Raw genomic sequence first — 16628 nt, forward strand, 5'->3', positions numbered from 1 at the left:
TTCCACATACAATACTGCGTGCTCTCCGATTACCCACATTCACATGGTGGGCGGATATTTTCCCAGTGTTTCAGCTGCCATTTTCCTGGTGATTTCTGCAGCAATGCTACTTTCAGAGAGGGACTCCCCTGCTGCTCCTCCTGGCAGTGCTGCGAGGAGTCTGAAAAATCAGATTAATTTTCTGTTATTTCAGACTCCTTGGATCACTGACTGAGCGATCGGGAAAAAACATTAGTCTGATGGTCTGAAACATGGGGTAGACATTGTGATGCAAGAGATTTATAGGCAGACTCTCCTGGTTATCACAATGACAGTGAATACAAACGGACCCTAAGCTTAAACAGAATAGAAACAACTACCATACAACCCTCCCCACACCCACCCACACCACCACCACCATTAGCCTTTTAAATATTTCACGGCAAAGTAGGTAACTAAGAATAAATATACAACTGGTAAGGGCAAGGCTATTTCAGTGCAATCATTATACAGGGCATACTTTCCTACTTTCTCATACATGCTGCTGGTTTCCCAAAAATCGGCATGTCGGGGCTGAGGAGCCAATGGACCCAAAATATCAGGAAAGAGAGCTGAGCAGCTGCCTGGGTGCCACTGGTGAATTAAAGAGAGACCAGCTCATATGCAGCAATCATACATGTCTGTTGTTTTGTCCTACTGTAGCATTTTAAGCTGTAGCATAAAAATGGGAAAACAAAACTGTAACACAATAAATTTGAATTGTGATCACTGTTACAATTTACAATCTGCTAAACAATACAAACATTTCTTGTGTTCCTCGTGTGTCTTCTGCTAAGTTGCTTTCCATTACTGTCACATGAACACAAGTGTTGAACACACTTACAGTGTACAGTGAAAAAGTTACCCATCATAGCTTCAATGGATTATTTATCAATGGACTCTAACTGAAAAAAAGGGGAGCTAGAAGTGGAACGATTTTTATGTGTAGCTTTTAGAATATTTCATACATTTCCTTCTGTACAGTATGTTTTGTTTAATACTGTTGCATGCGTGGAACCAAAGAGTTCTTGTCACTCATGCACCGTGCATTAAATAATCATTGCAACATATATTCTATTACTAAAATAAAAAAGACATAAAATTGGACCTTCATAACAGGCATAAATCAAGATCGTACAAAGTCATTATTGCTAGCTTGTAGTATTAGTACAGACAGAATATAATTATGATAATGTGACCGAACAGAGATGTGTTCACATATCCCCCACAGCGATACAATTCGCTCAGTGTAACTCTGTGGCATCAGGCATGTTTTGGTGAATGTTTGGCAATTAAGAACCTATGTAATAGAAATTGAGGGAAAATAATGCACACACAGCTTCTGCTGATTAAGATGATATGGGGCAAGGCTATATTGAGTGTTTGACTGGAACTGTACCTGCACCTGCATAAGAAATGGAACATTACAGGATTTTCCTGGAAAACAGTGTAACTTTGCATTTAATACGCAGATATGAATGGTGTGACTAAAAGAGATGTCTAACACAAAAGAAGGCTATGTGGACACACCTGTATCATATAATATTTAATCTGCCAAATCAACCAAAGGGTCTATCTATAATTCTGTTACCTTCTAGACAGGCTGGAATCTAAAGTATCGTTAGAAAGTCAATTATAATCATTGTAGTATAATAGGGATATATGATGCAGAACTAAATGTATGAAGCGATCTCACACTGCATCAACATTACACTGTATGCACATGATTTGTTTCTATACTTAATCAACTTTATTGGAGAAACACAGATTTGCTTGGTAACAATGGGGCAGATGTATTAAGCCTGGAGAAGAGATCAATGGAGATAAAGTGATAGAAGGTAAAGCACCAGCCAATGAACTGTGTTTGAAAATGACAGTTGGAAGTTGATCGGCTGGTACATCTGCCCCAATAAGAGCTGACTGACACCAGTTATTAACCATACACATCCAAGTTTCCCAGTTACATTTATCATTGCGTCTAGCTGTTGCTATGGTTTTTCACTTGTTACCAGAGGATTTACAAGAAGTGGAAATGTATATACAGGTTGAGTATCCCGTATCCGAGTATCCGTTATCCGAATTATTCTGAAAACCACACATTCCAGAAAGTGAAAAAAAAATATTTTTTTTGCTAAAAACTCACTGAGGACATTTGTAACAGCACTACTGAGGACATGATATGTAACTGGCACTATATATGTACAAGAAAATGATTGCTTGGCATTCAAATTCAATATCTGAGATAGTACACAAATTTTGTTTCATGTTTTGAAACCTTGTTTTTTGAACAAATAAAATATATTTGTGTATTTTATGTGGTAATAAAATATATTTGTGTGTATTTATTGTGTTTATACAGCATACATGCAAGATACTTCAAAATACATAATTGAAATATTAAAATATTCCGAAATACGGAATAATCCATTATCCAAAATTCTCCTGGTCCCGAGCATTTTGGATACGGGATACTCAACCTGTAATAGAATATCATACTTACAATTATTTACTTCCTTAACTCTTCTACTGTAAGTTATTTCAGGATGAATTTATGGGAATCTATCACACAATACAGTTCATCTTGTGTACAGCCTCCCCAAACCTGCCCAATGACTGATCACTCAGTTGGTGGAAGTATGTGTAATAAAGCCTTCCAGTAAAGGTGGCAACAGCTGGTGAAGCTGCTATGTGTAATAATGTCACTTACCGCACTCATGAGCGAATCCAGCACGCTTACAGCAAAGGCAGTGCCACAGGCAAATGGCTGGGTCAAGTAAAGCTCAGTGTCTGGATCGTCATCATCGTCCTGGTCCAGGAACTGAACATTAGAATCATTCACTGCAAGCCACAAACAATAAAGATATCAGCTGGATAATAACAAGTGTACAGTACTGCTACTTACCCATAATGTGCCCTCACTCTAGACCTCACATGAGTTTACCTACAACTCACATATCTAATGATGAATGTAAATGTAATCCTACAAGTACACACTCTTATTGTAGTGGAGCGACTATGAAAACATAGGTCACTCATTTTAGTGATGGTACAGCTTATATAAATTCTATATAAAGTTTAGAACAATATAGCTATATATGTTTTGGGATTTATTTTGGAAGATTAGCAGATTACCTGTGAATGAACAACTGGTGTACAGATTGTTAATGTCCCAGGCAACTCACAACCACAATAGAACTTAAAGCAAATCAAATACACTATTTATGCCAAGAATGCCTGAAACAAACTCAAGGGTATTGTAAGTATGCAAACTGCCATAAATCAAATGGGTAGCGAAGCTTTGCAGACCCGTAGGAAAATGGGCCAAGTAGGTGTGCACAGTGGATTTATCTTGCATTGGCTTTTTTGTATTTCTGTTTCTTTCCATTACACACACGGCTTTGAACCTCCCACTGCCCTCAAGAAAAGCAGACTATCTGCTCTTCAATAACCCAAGAGCTTGATCACTCCAGAGAAGTAAGAAATGAGAAACAAACACTAGGAAAAGGCTGCAAGGCATGTGGAGTCAAGGGTTTTTTTGCCTTTTGAGTCATGTCTCTCTTGTCTGAACAGCCAATCATACTGACAGACAAACAGGAGCTGGGGGCAACTAACTATCAGCTCTGTTATAAGAAAAGATTCTATATCAGAGGTTATAGTGATCAAAGCCATACTGATGTTGGCGTGAGAGCCATGAACAGAAAATCATTACAGACGATGCAAACCAGTTCCACTTAACAACTAGAGCCACACACACAAAGTATGTAACAAAAGCAGCCAGAACCAAAGCACTGAATAGTAATGCTGATGGTTTCTCTCCCACAGCCAAATGAAGAGCACCCAAAACACTGGATGAGAAAGAAAAGCACACAACAACATACAGTATGTAGTATATATATATATATATATATATATATATATATATATATATATATATATATATGGAGATCAGGGGTGCAACCAGATCAACATCAGAGGACAATGGCATATTTTTGGGGGGGACAGGTCTCCAAATTTTAGATTTCATCAAATGAACTCCCTGAACAACATCCCTCTTGCACCCATGAATTTACTCACATGGCAGCTGTGCTAGATGGGTACATTCAGTATATAGGTGGTGCACTATTAAAGATTATAGGGAGAGCAGTGGGTTTTACATACTACGAGTCCCACATGGAAAAAATGGCCTGCTTGAGAAAGTGTTGAGTGCACGGATAACAAAAGTGGTCATCTATCAGAACTACTGTGTTAATGCTGACCACGCATGAGTATCTGCCATTGCAAGGGCAGGGATCTGGAAGAACCCTCTCACGGTAAGTAAATATAGTTAATCTAATTATTATACAATAAAGCCATCTGGAGATCGGAGCCCACGGTAAGTAAATATAGTTAATCTAATTATTATACAATAAAGCCATCTGGAGATTGGAGCCAAACACCATAATGCTTTGCAATTTAGAGCTGGTAAATCTAAATGCATGGGGGTTGCAGTTACTGTTGGAAATGCAGGTACTGCCGTAGAGGTTTCCAATATTTGTGGTTCCATGGTACCTTTGGGGATAATTAATATTCATGAATATCCCCCAAAACAGATGTTTTCAGTGAATATCCACTAAATATTCTTTAGAAAAGCATCCACTCAGTGGATGTAAAGATTGCATACAAATCTTGATGGTTGCTTTTGAAAATCAAAAACAAATATTTTTTGGATATAGCCATTTTAATATTTTTATTACTAGGTCTGTGTTGGTCGCTAACTGTGGGATTTTGTTGACGTTATATAATGAAATATAATGAAATGGTAGAGGATAAATTTCCATTTTAAAATCAAGAAAGTACAGTATAGCTGACCATAATGAGAGGGGAGTTCAGATGATGTTAGCCTCTAAAATAACATATGAAAGAAGCATTGGGGGGTAAATTCCACCCAGCAATTGACTTTAGTGAGTAAAGTTCATGTAATTTTGTTCCCTGGTTGCGCCTCTCAGTGGAGTAGCTGTGTAATATCCACAGTGACAAGAAGGTAAAGAAAGAAGAGGTGCTTCTTCTTACCCAACTCTGTAATTATTGGTATGTGAGTTCCACTGTTTTTTTCCTGACTGAGTGATATCAAAGGCAGCAGTTTGCCAGGCTTAGCTGAACAGTGCACGTGTTAGAAAGGGACAAGGCAGGAAAGGATCAAAGAGAAAAGACAGAGAAAGGGTAAGGCAAGACAGCAGCTCAATGAGTGTGCAGATGAAGGGAAAACATGCACAAAGGAGTTCTATGCAAACGGAAGATACAAAAAGTGGAAGTTACCTGTACTTCAAATGATGTTACATAAACTTCCTATTCTATAAGAGTTACTTAAACCACTTCTTGCTTATATCATGTGGATAAAAGTGGTGATATTTTGATACAATATGGAGTTCATTAACCTCACTTTTTGGTTCTTCCACATCTATCAATGGGGAGAAAATGGCAGAGGATAGCGGCATCTCAAAAACACAGTAAACCAAGCTGTAATATGGCAACATGTAGTCCAATCTAGAGAGCCTACAATTAAATAATCCCACATAAAAAAACTATATAAATTGGTTAGAAACAAAAACTCTGCTGTGTTGAAAACAAGGCCTCGCCCGTGCGTACTGCATGCAGTGGTTTCGCAAACAAGCAATCAGGTCTGAATAACGCCAATACGCAAATAACAAAATAAATTGATATAGATCTACATACTGTAGATCTATATTAGAACCCACAAAATACATAATGAAATAATAAAACATATGAAGAGAGGTGCTCTGATCAAATAAGCTGGTACAAGGAAATTGGGGGACGCATAGAGAAAGTGGTGAAGGTGTCAGAGAGAAGAAGTGATCAGGGAAAAGAAGAGAGCGACTGAGAGTACGTGAGAGGAGTATAATTTTGATACACTAGATAGCCACTGGACAACAGACTGACAGAGGGGGCAACAGATGTATGTAATATAAACCTGGCAAGTGAGGAAATTGAGATGAACAGGTGAGTTGAAGATGGATGTAAGAGTGAGGTGAGAAAAAGACATACATGATCACACATGACCGGTTGCAGGAGATAAAGGTGTACATGATCAAATGGTGGATTCCAGAATGAGAAACTGGCAAATTCTGGATTATTGGGAGACCGGTTAGATGTAAGGGTGGAGACACCTCCCTCTACTCCATTTGCTAAGTCCAGACAGTAGAGATGGGTGGAAGAGAGATGAGTATGGATGGGAGGGGTTCCGTTTTATAAAGGAGAAGATTCATGTACATTATGACATCCATTATGACATACAGTTGGAGAGGACCGAGGGTAAGAGGTCAGGGGTGAAGATGTAAAGATGGGGGTCATCAATGGACAGGTCATATTGAACATGAAACAAGATAAAGCACATTCTGGTGGAGAAGTGAAGGGGACTAAAGGACAGAGCTTTGGGGAGAAACAAAATAAGTAGAAAGAGTAAGGAAAAACATGGGTGAAAAGAAAGTACAGCAGGAGAGGTGGTGGTGTACTGCATGTGTGTGTTGACATATTTAGGTGATGGAAAGAAAATCAAATTTGTTGGAGATGAAAAGATTGTGGCAAAACTGATCTTGTTTTCCAGAGGGCACAACGGAAAAAAAGCATGAGAGGGACATGAATTTGAAGAAGTTTCAGGAACATTTGACCTATCTTACAAATAACCTCCTCCAAAGACCTTCCTGCATCCTGCCAATTATTCACAAATATTGTTTTCAAAATGGCACAATAAATTTGAACAAATAAACAATATCTTATGCCTAAATTATGCCGATTTATTTTATTGTCTAAATAAAAAGGTACATGGTTGGCTATAGCTATAGTTATGTATAAAATGATACTTCTACTTGTTATAGTAAAAAAAAGATGTGTTACATTTCTTGTTTCCCATTTTCTTAAGTACTGTACGCCTACTTTTTAGTACAAGAATCAGTCAATCACATGGCAGCAGCTCAATGCATGCACACATGGCGAAGAAGTTCAGTTGTTTTGAACAAACAGCAGACTGGAGAAGAAATGTAATTGATATCACTGACTGTAGAATGATTGTTGGTACCGAACATGGTGGGTTGTGTTCATCAAAAACTAGAGATCTCGTGGTATTTTCAAAAATGATCAAGTAAGGAGCAATATTGTGGTTAAAAAGGTCATCAAAAGCCTCCTGTTAAATTGAAAACTGAGAATGGCCAGACTGGTTTAATTTGGCAGGAAGGCAGCAGTCATTTAAGTGAGGAGCATCCCAAATCCTTGATATGGATGGGCTGTAACCACAAAATACATTGGGTTGTGTGCCAGCAGTGCTTTGCCCACACTATTGGGTGTCAAGAGACCTCAGGGTAAGGTTAGAGTTATGCAAAAGAAGGTGGAGGTGGCGCTAATCCCTGGAGAATCTGGGTGTGTATTCGAGCTGCTGGTCCTCATAAGAGGGGGGTCCTCCCCTCTGGGAAATGGATGCAAAAAACAGGTTTGGAGGACCTGCACTACGGAATACGGTTGATATGGTTGTACGTGATGTGGATGATATAGACAAGTGTTGTTATATAAACCCTCACTATTCTAGTGTCAGAACTGAGGTGTGACACTAAAAATGCAATCGACCAAAGTGATGTTGAAAAAATAAATAAATATATATAAATAAAACAAAATGGGTACTTGTGTATTTTGGCGGCGCCCATCGCATCGCATACCATAACGCATGCGATGGTATGCGATGCGACGCGATTTCGTTGGTTAGTGTACGATGGCATACAATTTTCAAATTGTATGCCATTGTACATGGCATACAATGCGATGCGATTAAACATTGTATAAGCACCCTAATGGGTGCTTATACAATGTTAAGCACCCTAATGGGTGCTTACAATGTTAAATGCACCCCCACGCCACCCCCCCCCCACTATAAACGTGAACCCGAAGCGTGGCGAGCGCAGCGAGCCCGCGAGGGGCGTCGGTATGCGTCCTACGACCTTTTCATACCCCCACTATCCACGTCGGCGTGGAGTTGAGAATAGATTAGTGTGGCGAGAGCAGCGAGCCACCGAGCCCGAAGCGTGGCGAGCGGACGCGGATACATGTGAAGCCCGCGAAGGGACGTGTTTACCTGTGAAGGTATCCGCGTCCGCTCGCCACGCTTCGGGCTCGGTGGCTCGCCACACTAATCTATTCTCAACTCCACGCCGACGTGGATAGTGGGGGTACGAAAAGGTCGTAGGACGCGTACCGCCGCCGCTCGCCACGCTTCGGGTTCACGTTTATAGTGGGGGGGTGGCATGGGGGTGCATTTAACATTGTAAGCACCCATCAGGATGCTCAAAAGCACCCTTTAGGGTGCTTATACGATTTTTCATCGTATAGGGGGTCAAAATCGCATCGCATGCCATCGGGTACATGGGATGCGATGCGATACGTTCATCGTACGATGCACAAATCGTGCGCCGCCAAAATACACAAGTACCACAAAATGTATTTTTTCACCATCACTTTGGTCGATTGCATGAAGAATGGCACCAGTGTGACAGAGCACAGTGTGATAGATCGAAGGCCACAGGGTGAGGAGATGGTCAGTGTGATGGAACGCAGGCTGCGTGGTGAGCGAGGGCAACAGCGTGTTAGATTGCAGGCCACATGGTGAGGGATTGTGTCAGGGTGATAGAGCGGAGACCATGGAGTGAGGGAGCTCATCCATGTAGAGCGCAGGTTGTGGGTTGAGAGAGCATCAGTGTTATAGAGGGAGCACGTCAGTGTGATAGAGTGAAGGGGGCTGGGTGGGGGGATTGTGTCAATGTGATAGAGCGGTGGGTGAGGAATTGTGTTAGATCACAGACCGCGGGATGAGGGAGCACGTCAGTGTGAAAGAATGCGGTGTGAGGGAGTACATCAGAGTGATAGAGTGCATGGGGCAGGGTGGGGATTGTGTCAGTGTGATAGAGCGCAGACTGTAGGGTGAGGGAGTGCGTCAGTGTGATAGAATGCAGGCCACGGGGTGTGTCTATCTATACCTAGCGAAAGGAGCTAGATAGCTAGTATGCTGGATACTCCTCGCCAGCACACTCCTCTGTTGCTGCCCTGGTTGGACACACCTGCAGTCTCCCTATATGACCAATAGTAAAAGGTTATGCGGTAATTTGGTGTGTGTGCCATACAGTAGGTGCAGATAAGAATTTCTTCAATTTAGTGGGTTTTATTTCAAATACTTAAAACATTCAATTACCAAGTTTAACAACATAAAAAATATCAAATATTCCAATAAAATTGTCAATTGATGACCTTACAGTATAATAAAATTATATGCTGGATACTCCTCGCCAGCACACTCCTCTGTTGCTGCCCTGGTTGGACACACCTGCAGTCTCCCTATATGACCAATAGTAAAAGGTTATGCGGTAATTTGGTGTGTGTGCCATACAGTAGGTGCAGATAAGAATTTCTTCAATTTAGTGGGTTTTATTTCAAATACTTAAAACATTCAATTACCAAGTTTAACAACATAAAAAATATCAAATATTCCAATAAAATTGTCAATTGATGACCTTACAGTATAATAAAATTGCAAAGGTGGGGAGTCTTGTTCTAAAGGAACCCAGAGCTGGTGCTTGGAACCCGAGGTGTCAGATGGTGCAGGGTGTTTTCTCCGGATGAAACACCCTGCTGGCTTCCTTAACCCCTTCCCGACGGGGCGTTTTTTGTTAACTTTTTTTTTTTTTTCCTCCTCGCGTTCAAATAAGCGAAACTTTTTTAATTTTCCGGCTATATAGACACATGAGGGCTTTTTTTTTGCGGGACAAGTTGTACTTTTTAATGGTACCATTTACTATACCGTATAATATTCTGGGGAATCAGGAAATAATTCAATGTGGGGTAAAAAGAAAAAAAAACGCAATTCCACAATTTTGCGCTGGTTACGGTTTTTTTGGAGTTCATAGTTCGTTTAAAATGATGGGTTATCTTTATTCTATGGGTCGTTACGATTCCGGTGACACCAAACTTATATAGTTTTCGTTACGTTTTACCACTAAAAAAAAATAGAAAATTTTACGGTTTTTCTAATTTGCGTTGCGTCGCCATGTTCTGCGGCTTATAACTTTTTTATTTTTCCACCTACGGACCTGGGTGAGGGCTCATTTTTTGCGGGCTGAAGTGTACTTTTTAATTAATACCATTATGGGATATGTGCGACTTTCTGATCTCTTTTAGTTACTTTTTTTGGGGTAGGCGATGCGACCAAAAAACGTAGTTTTGGCGTTGGGAATTTTTTTCCGTTTACGCCTTTAACCGTGCGGGATAACTAATGTTATATTTTAATAGATCGGACTTTTAGGAACGCGGCGATACCAAATATGTTTATTTTTTTATTTTTTATTTATTTTTATTTGTGAAATGGGGAAAGGGGGGTGATTTGAACTTTTAATATTTTTTTATTTTTTTATTTTTTTTTTAACTTTTTTTTTTTACTTTTACTACAAGGCCCCCTTGTGTACTTGACCACTAGGGGGCGCGATCGTCTGTACTAGGTTCAGCCATAGAGCTCTATGGCTGAACATAGTGATTTTCAGCACTTCCTATTACATCCTGCCTCAGGCAGGATGTAATAGGAATGCTGACATGGCCAGCACAGGGGTCTACATTAGACCCCTGGCTGCCATGGCAACCGATCGGCACCCTCCGATCTCGCCGCGGGGGGCCCCGATCGGCGCCGGAGGGGGGCGCCCCCCCTCCGATCAGCTATTTAAGCACTGCGGGCGCTTTGCCCGCGGTGCTTAAAGGGTTAAACGGCCACGATCGGCGAACTCGCCGCTCGTGGCCGTGAGAGCAGGTACCTGGCTGTAATATACAGCCATTACCTGCTCTCTTTCAAGCCAGCTCACTCCGTGAGCTGGCTTGATTCCCCCGCAACCGACATATGACGTAAATGTACGTCATATGTCGGGAAGGGGTTAAACATCTCTGCTGTCAGTAGTCACAATTCCAATGCGTTTTGAGCTGCTGGTGGCTTTTTACACAGCCTTGATAAAGAGCCATCAGCAGCTCAAAATGCAATTTTACAATTTTATAATAAGATCATCATTTGATATTCTTATGTTGTTACACTTGGTAATTGAATATATTAAGTATTTGAAATAAAAGCCACTAAACCGAAGAAATTCTCACCTGTTTTTTTTTTTGGTTCACGCTTTCTGACAAATTCCTTCTTAGATGGACAAAACCATGTGCACTGCAGGTGGGGCAGCTGTTACTTGTGCAGAGAGAGTTAGATTTGGGTGGGGTTTTACTTCAAAGTGACATCTATATTGCAGTGTAACAATAAAGCAGCCAGTATTTACCCTGCACAGAAACAAAATAACTCACCCAAATCTAATTCTCTCTGCACACTTTACATCTGCCCCTCTGCAGTGCACATGGTTTTGTCCATCTAAGAAGGATTTTGTCAGAAAGAGTGAACTAGAATAAGGACCATTGTGTTTAAGTGCTCTACCTGGTGCAATGTGTACAAGTGGCACGCTGTGGTGTAATGTGAATAATGGAGACAATACTGTGTGATATAATGTTAGATGTGACCACACCCCTTCCCCATCAAGCCATGCCCCTAAATTTATGGGGCACACCTTTGACACGCATGGACCTTGCTTTAAGTATGAGGAGCGGCGCAAATTCCTTTACTGGTACAGGCACCAAAATGTCTAGTTATGACACGTACACATTTTCAGTCAGCTAAAAACCAGAAACTGAAACTACACTGGGTATAGACTCACCAATATGACTGATTAAAATTGGACAATTGTTTCCTACTCTTAAGGATCTGGATTTCTGCTGCAACATTCTAAAAGCAGGGTCAGAATGAATCCATGGATCCATGGACAGCGGTGGCAAAATAGCAGATGATATAGGGAATGTTTTCTTGACACACATTAGGTTATGTAATTAAATACAGTTTTCTTGACACACATTAGGTTCAAATTTAATTCTTCCTGCTCGTCGTTGAAATCATGCCAAAAATAAAGAAGGACACAAAAACAGATCATATACAGATCATATCCAGTACAATAAGATACTGTATACTTTGTAGAACTAAACAGTAATAAAGTAAACATCACTGGAATGGTATATTTGGCTTTAAAAATGTCTACAACTCGTACCAAATGTCTGTACTATTCAATATAACCAACAGTGTTGCTTACCAAGCTCAGTAATGATGGGAATGTTGGCTCCTGTGGTAATAGATGGTTGCCTTGCTAGACCATGTACCGGGCTGTTATCTGGGGATGATCGATCCATTCCAGGTGGTGTAAAACCTTAGAAGTAAAACACATTGCAATAGGTAATCACTTCCAGTATATGCATAGTTACAGTATTTAAGCAATGCTTCCCACATCTGAAATCATTTAGGTACAGTATGTATGTACTACAAGGTAAGTGTATATCATGCCATCTTTTTGCTGTCAGAGCATAGTGAAATGTGTCAGGCCACATATTGCCTATCCCCAATCTAGTAAGTAAAGACTCCCCAGTACAATTTTTTTGTTGTTTTTCTTTTTTAAATATGCACTAAATTCCCAGGACACATATTGTATTAACCAAAAACAAGAGGATTTTTTCATAGGGTTTCTCTAAGAATAATATTCTATTTTCTGTGTGTGTGTTAATCTGTATTAAGTATTCACATTTACATTTATGACATACTTTTACATACATTACTTTAGACAAATTATGTCTAATGTACCATAATAGACCTTCAGGCAGATGGCTTGCACATGCACACTGGGTACAGCAATACATAAATAACTGGTAATAAAAAAAACAAAGGACGGCACATGAGGGTGGAGGGCCCTAGTTGTGAGAGATTAGATTCTAAAGGGGAGGGGCAGACAGACAGGGTTAACCCTTGTGGTTGGGGGTTTGTAGGGAGCGCTCCCCACTGGGCAAGTTTTTCTGGGAGCGCTCCCTAAAAAAAAAACATACCACTGTAACCGCTGGACACTCCATGAGCCGCTGCCCGGTCCTGCCCCCAGCAACCAGGCTGTGTGCGGCATGACGTTACACAGCCGGGGGTAGGAGGCTGGGCCAGGCAGCTGCAGCACTGATCTCATGAATCTATGGCAGGCGTCCTCAAAGTATTTTGCTCTGGGACCCCATCAGACAATACAAATAATTACAGAACCCCAGCAAGTTACTGCAGAAGGTCACATGTGTGGTCAGCAGACAATTATTAACGACACAAAGAAACTGTTACTTCAATAAACAGAATGTGATCAATCTCTCACTTATTTTTATAGACTTTCCCTTGGCTTCCCCATTTCTTGACAATTTAAATCAGAATTATTGTATTAAACTGTAGATGCAGTCTACATAATACTTCACTGGGCCAGTCACATGGTCCTATCAGAGCCATATTACTGACAGGGCTACTCCATCTGTCTGAGGGGCCAATGGTATCACCATAATGCTAACTCCTCCTCCTGTGACAGGAGCCAGATGCGGCATATTATATTACATGCATCACTGACTGCAGTCACAGCGTTGGCACTGCAGAATGACTGGTCCCTGGGTGCATCCCAGCATCTCCAGACCCCTGAAGTGATGTAAACTGGGGTTCAGACCACAACCCCAACCAGACCACAACCCCTATGCATACAAATCTGTGAGGTCACACCACGTTTTTAATATTGCATGGCTTTGTCACACCCACTGAGTTCTTAAACTCGGTCCTCAGGACCCCACACAGTTCACGTTTTCCAGGTCACCCGAAGGGTGCACTCCTTACTGACTGACACATTTCAAATGATCCACAGGTGGAGCTAACAACTTCACTTGTGATTCTGTTAAGAGACCTGCAAAACATGCACTGTGTGGGGTCCTGAGGACCGACTTTGAACCTGTGAACTAATAAATTTATATAAAGTTAGGTTTTAAAAGAAAATTCCGACCGCCAAAATCCCAACACTTTCTCCCTCTATGGTTGTCCACGACACCCATAGAGGGAGAATAAATTAGTGTGCCGAGCGTAGTGGGGCAATGGGCCCGTTGTGTAGCGAGCCCGCAAGGGGGGGCGATCCATGCGCCATCCTTGTCGGGATTTCGGTGGTTTTCAAACTCCATGGTTTGCATCCATTCCTTTCTTTCATGAAGAGGGCTATCTGAAAGAAAGGAATGGATGCAAACCATGGAGTTTTAAGTGACGATTTTTTATAAAATATATTCTGTTTTACTAACAATTGAACATATTGTGTTTATCTGTTTTTAAACATTTAAAAAAAAAAATCCTATCAGGTGGTGGAGGACATCAGTGCTCTCTATAATCCCTTTTTTCTACATGCTTTTTGTCCCCCACTAACAGGGGGGATCTATAGAGTAGCTGCTTTAAACTTGTGGGGTGCACTTGGGGTCATTGTTCGTTTGTATATATATATATATATATATATATATGTGTGTGTGTGCTGAAAAAAATGCTGTATACACACACACACACATCGCAATAAAGCTTTAAGTTCCAGCTCTCAAAAACAAATAGTGACAAGTGTGTGAAGCTGTGCCAAGTATAAGGACCCTGATTTCCCTGCTATGTGACAAGCCTGTACCTCCAGTGAGTGATGGCACATGTATAATGCAGGGCCTTGCACAAACACATCTATCATGAAACGCTGAATGCTAAAAAGCACAGCTGGGAGGAGAAATCACAGCAGCCACTCCAATCTCGGGATAGCTAACAAGGCTGCAGCAAAGTGATGCCACTTAAAGCTGTAAGCCCTCAGTGTCAAAGTGTTGATTTTCATACTGGTGTAGGTCAACGGTAAACACACAAAAAATAGCGTGATAGGTTTATTTTTTCTATAAAGTGTAGATGTATCTACTGTACCTCCTTAAAAACAAGGTCCAAGCATAAAGATAAGGCTTTAGCAATGTGAATGCTAGCTTTCGGATATAGTTACAAATTAAAAAAAAAAGATAAAAACTGTCCGCAAGACATTGTGTATTTAGCATATTTGACGAGGTGACATTCGTACAGTATTTGTTAAACAGGAGTCATTCACAAAGAGCTATATTTAAAAATCATACTACAGTACCCTCTGGTGGCTGCCTCATACTATAACATAACGTGTACGATTTGGTGAAATGTTTGTTGCTTGAAGGAGTTTTTAAATGTTTAAAATTCTTAAAGTTCTTAAGCAGAATGATACAGGTTTCTTTAGTTATACATGCCTCATGAATCAAATGTCTTGACAGACATCTGTTTTTTTTTGTTTGTTTTTTTAGATCTAGAGATAAAATATCAAACATTATAATGATCAATCTTAAAGCTTTGAAATGGCGGTATAGCAAGGACAGTTCAATGACTTATACAATTATTCATGGAGTTTAGTTATGGTTTAAAGATTATAATTTAACAATAGGCTCAATTTGCCCTCACAGTTGGAGAAATAAAATATTAAGGATTCTGCATTCCTAGATGAAAGCTTTCGCACTCCCCGGTACTACTCGCGATGGCAGCAGTAACTGATTTGATGGACTACAACAAACATGTGAGCAGCTGCGTACTCAGTGAGTATACTACCAAACATGTCATCTATAGGTCACATGCTACAGGTGCGTTCACACACCACATATCTGGGACCTCTGTATGCAACATGTCATCATGTACATCGTACACACACAGGGAAAGTCACCGTGTGAGCATTCAGCGAAGGCAAGACTTCACGTGGTCCGTGCACTTCTTGCGAACGGACCACGTGATGTGCCATGCGCAGTCTTTCAGAAAATCGGTACCCCTGCAAATGGGTCTGAATTGTGACAATTATACTTTCTTCACATTCAATAATTACACATGCATTTCAAATGTCCAAAGATGAACAAATATAAACCAGTAAATTATTAATATTGGTATAAAGAAATTTCCAATTGGATTTGGAGACAAGAGAGACATATATGACATTACTGTATAGCAACCACTAGACCAGGAGTTCTCAAAGCATTTTGCTCTGGGACCCCATCAGACAATACAACTTATTACAGAACCCCAGCACGTTAATGCAGAATGGTCGCGACACGTGTGTGGTCAGCAGATCGCACATGCATGGCAGCATTGCGGAGGCACTAAATGAGGAGTCTGAAGTAACAGATAATTCAACAGATGTTTCGGATTCCTTTGCTCACTAACAAAGAGATCAGAGAAGTCCTAAACCTAAAAACATGGAGTGGTGACCCACTTTGGGGTCAGAGCCCACAGTTTGTTGCTCTTGGTTTAGTGCAGTGGTTCTCAGTTTGTGCACAAGTATCAGGTGTGTGCCTGGACCACCATACCACTCCATGCAATCCCTTTCTCTTTTTGATGCTTTTTAGTAAAATACAGCTAACAAAAACATAGAAAGGAAAAGAGAAAAGAGAACAATGCCAAAAACAAAACCGGTTCTTATTAGAGGGAATTATGATTTTTTATTCTTATTCCAATAAATAAAACGTATTGATGGACACAAATTGTGTGCTATAATTTTTACTTTCATTCTCTGTAAAACTATTTCGTAATATGCTTTACTTTGTTATGTTATTTCTTAACCTCTTTGAACATTTAATAAAAATCCAGTGAAATGATGGGGATTACCTGA

General features: G+C 40.5%; 1 protein-coding gene across 21 annotated transcripts in view; it reads right to left on the minus strand.

Moving 5' to 3' along the window:
• KCNMA1 (potassium calcium-activated channel subfamily M alpha 1) overlaps positions 1–16628 on the minus strand; it is a 459278-nt gene that overhangs the window by 26355 nt on the left and 416295 nt on the right. For 12 of the 21 annotated variants that reach the window (XM_083146231.1, XM_083146240.1, XM_083146230.1 and 9 more), the window contains 3 exons: positions 12210–12323; positions 5068–5151; positions 2726–2856 (listed from right to left, as the gene is read on the minus strand). In XM_083146231.1, the coding sequence (XP_083002357.1) occupies positions 2726–2856; positions 5068–5151; positions 12210–12323 (329 nt within the window). The remainder of the gene's footprint in view (positions 1–2725; positions 2857–5067; positions 5152–12209; positions 12324–16628) is intronic. The other 9 variants (XM_083146236.1, XM_083146247.1, XM_083146237.1 and 6 more) reach the window with 1 other exon arrangement.

The sequence above is a fragment of the Crinia signifera genome, chromosome 6 (assembly GCF_055691185.1).
Source record: "Crinia signifera chromosome 6, ASM5569118v1, whole genome shotgun sequence".
Classification (NCBI taxonomy): Eukaryota; Metazoa; Chordata; class Amphibia; order Anura; family Myobatrachidae; genus Crinia; species Crinia signifera.